The 3,134-nt window shown below is 47.2% G+C and overlaps 1 protein-coding gene across 1 annotated transcript; it reads right to left on the bottom strand.

The window, feature by feature from the left end:
- Window positions 1-2,032: 2,032 nt before the first annotated feature.
- On the bottom strand, window positions 2,033-2,989 carry LOC117800860 (putative olfactory receptor 2B8). Its single transcript, XM_034653406.1, has one exon. The coding sequence runs from the start codon at window positions 2,987-2,989 to the stop codon at window positions 2,033-2,035; it is 957 nt and encodes a 318-aa protein (XP_034509297.1).
- Window positions 2,990-3,134: the final 145 nt, after the last annotated feature.

A 3,134-nucleotide genomic window follows, 5' to 3' on the forward strand; every position in this document is an offset into this window, starting at 1 on the left:
GCTCCAGCTGCTAGACACAGATGGAGTCAAATAATGTAGCCAAGCCTTGGGTACAATCCCACAGCCATGCCTCAGGTATTGGTGAAAATACAGAAGGAGACTGTCCAAATATATTAGTGACAATTTATACAACCCTGGAATCTGTTGTAGACAAATCATGGAGAGTGCGGGTCTTTGTTCTCTGTAATTTATTTCCAGGAGTGTGAACATGGAAATGCTATTCAAACATTCACTTAAAGGAAGTGAATCTGTTTTGCCCCAGGGCGCTGTGTGACCTCAAGAGCAGAGAAATAGTTGCTCCCCCAGAACAACAGGCTGTGGAACTTCATGAGACCCTGAGGGCTTTTGCACCAAGGAGAGATCATTTGAGGGATTTTAAAGTAACCATTTGGATATAACTGTCAGGATGTGGTTGAAACAATGGAGAGCGCCTAGGGGCTCAGTAGGTTAAGCATCTGTTTCTTATTTGAACTCAGCTCATGACTTCAATGTCTCAAGATCAAGCCCCACATTGGGCTCTGTGCTCCACCCAGAGTCGGGCTGTCCCTCTCTGAGCCCCTCAGTCCCTCCCCTGCCCAGTCTCTCTCTCTCTCTCAAATAAATAAATAAATGAATAAATAAATGCAATCTTTAAAACAGAAACAGAAATATGATGGAGAATGGAAATCTGTCACCATCGGGGATAAACAGTATCACAAAACTGCTTTTCCGCTGGCACACATGCAGCATCACTGTGCTGTCAAGAGAAACCCCAGGGGTGGATTCCAGTGGGAATATTGTGATGCTGTGAGTGATCCAGAGAGACCCTGACCGTGTGCATAATCTCCCTGGCTGTCGTTTCCAGCCTCCAAGCACTGCCTCTGTACAAGGTCACTTGTCATGAGCACGACCAGCTCAGGGGGTGCAAGGCCCTGGAGGAGCTGGTCACTGTCAGGATAGGGAACAACACCCTGGTTATGCGTATGTGTCCGGTCCCAGACACCGATACACTTACCTGTATGGGCTACGAGTTGGGAAAACATACCAGAAATCAGAACCATGTGTATGAAGATGGCATTGCAGAGCTCCAGCCTCCATGGGAAAGTACACTGTGTGCGACAATACATGCACACAACACCCAGATCCATGCCCCAAACACGTTTCTGCACAAGCTGAGCCCGAGGTAGGATCGGAGGGCTGCCCAGTCAAACTCAGTTGTTCTGGGATGTTTGCATTCATCTCTCCTAATTCAGATTGTACGACAGCACTTCAAACTGAGATGGCTATTTGTGAAGGTCAGACACATGGAGATGTTTAATATTATATACATTGTATTTATTCTTCACATTTCCTTCTAGTGAATTCAGCAAGCTCCAGAGAACATGGCATTTCTTGCGAATAAGAGGTGTATCTAATAATAGAGCCATGATCACAGTGCAAGAATAAGTGACATGCCTCCAACAGGTTGCCAGAGAATGCTAAAACGTTAATATTTCTTAGTGTTTTAGTGGTTCATATTCTTAGTTTCCCTATGCCTTTATGGTATGCTCCTGAATGTCTGCTTCCAAGTAGAAATGAAACCATGTTCCCATTTGGGGGAAAAATCAGGAAAACCTGTGGAGCTCTTTACAATGACAACACAACACAGATGCTCTCGGACACTGAGCAGCATCCCTGGCGGCTGCAGGAATCCCTGGACTTAGATTTTGAGCACTCACTGTACAAAAACACCAGGTAAGGGAATTCCCTTGAGAGCTGTCAGAGGAAATTTTAGAAGACACGGGGAGGACTGAATCAACTTGTTTTTTTCTTAAAGCTTTCTTTATTTATTCGTAGAGAGAAAGAGACAGAGCTAGCACAATCAGGGGCAGAGGCAGAAGCAGGCTGCCGGCTGAGCAAGTTGCCTGTAGTGGGACTTGATCCCAGGACCCGGGATCATGACCTGAGCAGGAAGCATACGCCCAACCAACTGTGCCACCCAGACCACTAGGTCACAATCATCTTAAATACCCTGGTATTCAATGTCTTCCATCATAGGGACTTTCCCTTCCGGTCATCTAGAGTCATGGCCCCTGCAAATCATCTTCTTCATTGCTCCCATCACATCCTTGTTCCGCAGTGTATATATGATGGGGTTGACCATGGGAGTGACGATGGTGTAGAACAGAGAAACGAACTTGCCCTGATCCTGGGAGTGGTTGTTGCTGGGCTGGAGGTAAGCATAGATGGCCGAGCCATAGAACAGGGAGACAACCGTGATGTGGGACCCGCAGGTCCCAAATGCTTTCCTCTGGCCTGCAGATGACTTTATTCTTAAGACTGCCCTGACAATCCACCCATAGGAGACTGTGATTAAGGCCACAGGGACGAGGAGAATCATCACACCGACAAAGAAGATCTCAGACTCAATCACAGTGGTGTCAACACAGGCAAGCTTGAGCAGTGGGGGGACCTCACAAAAGAAATGGTCTATTTTATTTCTCCCACAAAGTGGTACAAGGAAGGTGAGCACTGTCTCCAGTGAGGAGTTGGCAAAACCAATGACCCACGATGCGGAAGCCATGAGGGCACAGAGACGGGGGTGCATGACCACTGTGTAGTGCAGGGGCCTGCAGATGGCTGCATAGCGGTCAAATGCCATGACCCCTAAGAGAATGCACTCTGTGCAGCCCAACCCTAGAGAAACGAAGAGCTGAGCCACACAGCCGCCAAAGGAGATAGACTTGTCTGCTCTCCTGAGATGAACCAGGAGCTGCGGGACAGTGCTGGTCGTGTAGCACAGGTCCAGAAAGCTCAGGTTGGAGAGGAAAAAGTACATGGGAGTCTGAAGATGGGGGTCCAGGTGGGACAAGGCAATGATGGTGGTGTTTCCCAGCAGCGTGAACAGATAGAAGATCAGAAGAACCACGAAGAGGACGAGCTCCAGCTGAGGCCGGTCTGAGAAACCCAGCAGGATANGGAAACCCAGCAGGATAAACCCAGTGAAAGAACTGCCATTTTTCAGTTCCATCATCTTTTAGCACATATTTCCTGTCAGGACCAAGCGTTTAGCAACTTTTAAAAGAAATCATCAAAAAAATAAACAGTTGGCTGGGAGTAGATCTTTCATGTTAAAGACAGGGCTGTGGGTTTTATCAGTAACTATTTTAATAAAT

The sequence above is a fragment of the Ailuropoda melanoleuca genome, unplaced genomic scaffold, assembly GCF_002007445.2.
Source record: "Ailuropoda melanoleuca isolate Jingjing unplaced genomic scaffold, ASM200744v2 unplaced-scaffold8479, whole genome shotgun sequence".
NCBI lineage: Eukaryota > Metazoa > Chordata > Mammalia > Carnivora > Ursidae > Ailuropoda > Ailuropoda melanoleuca.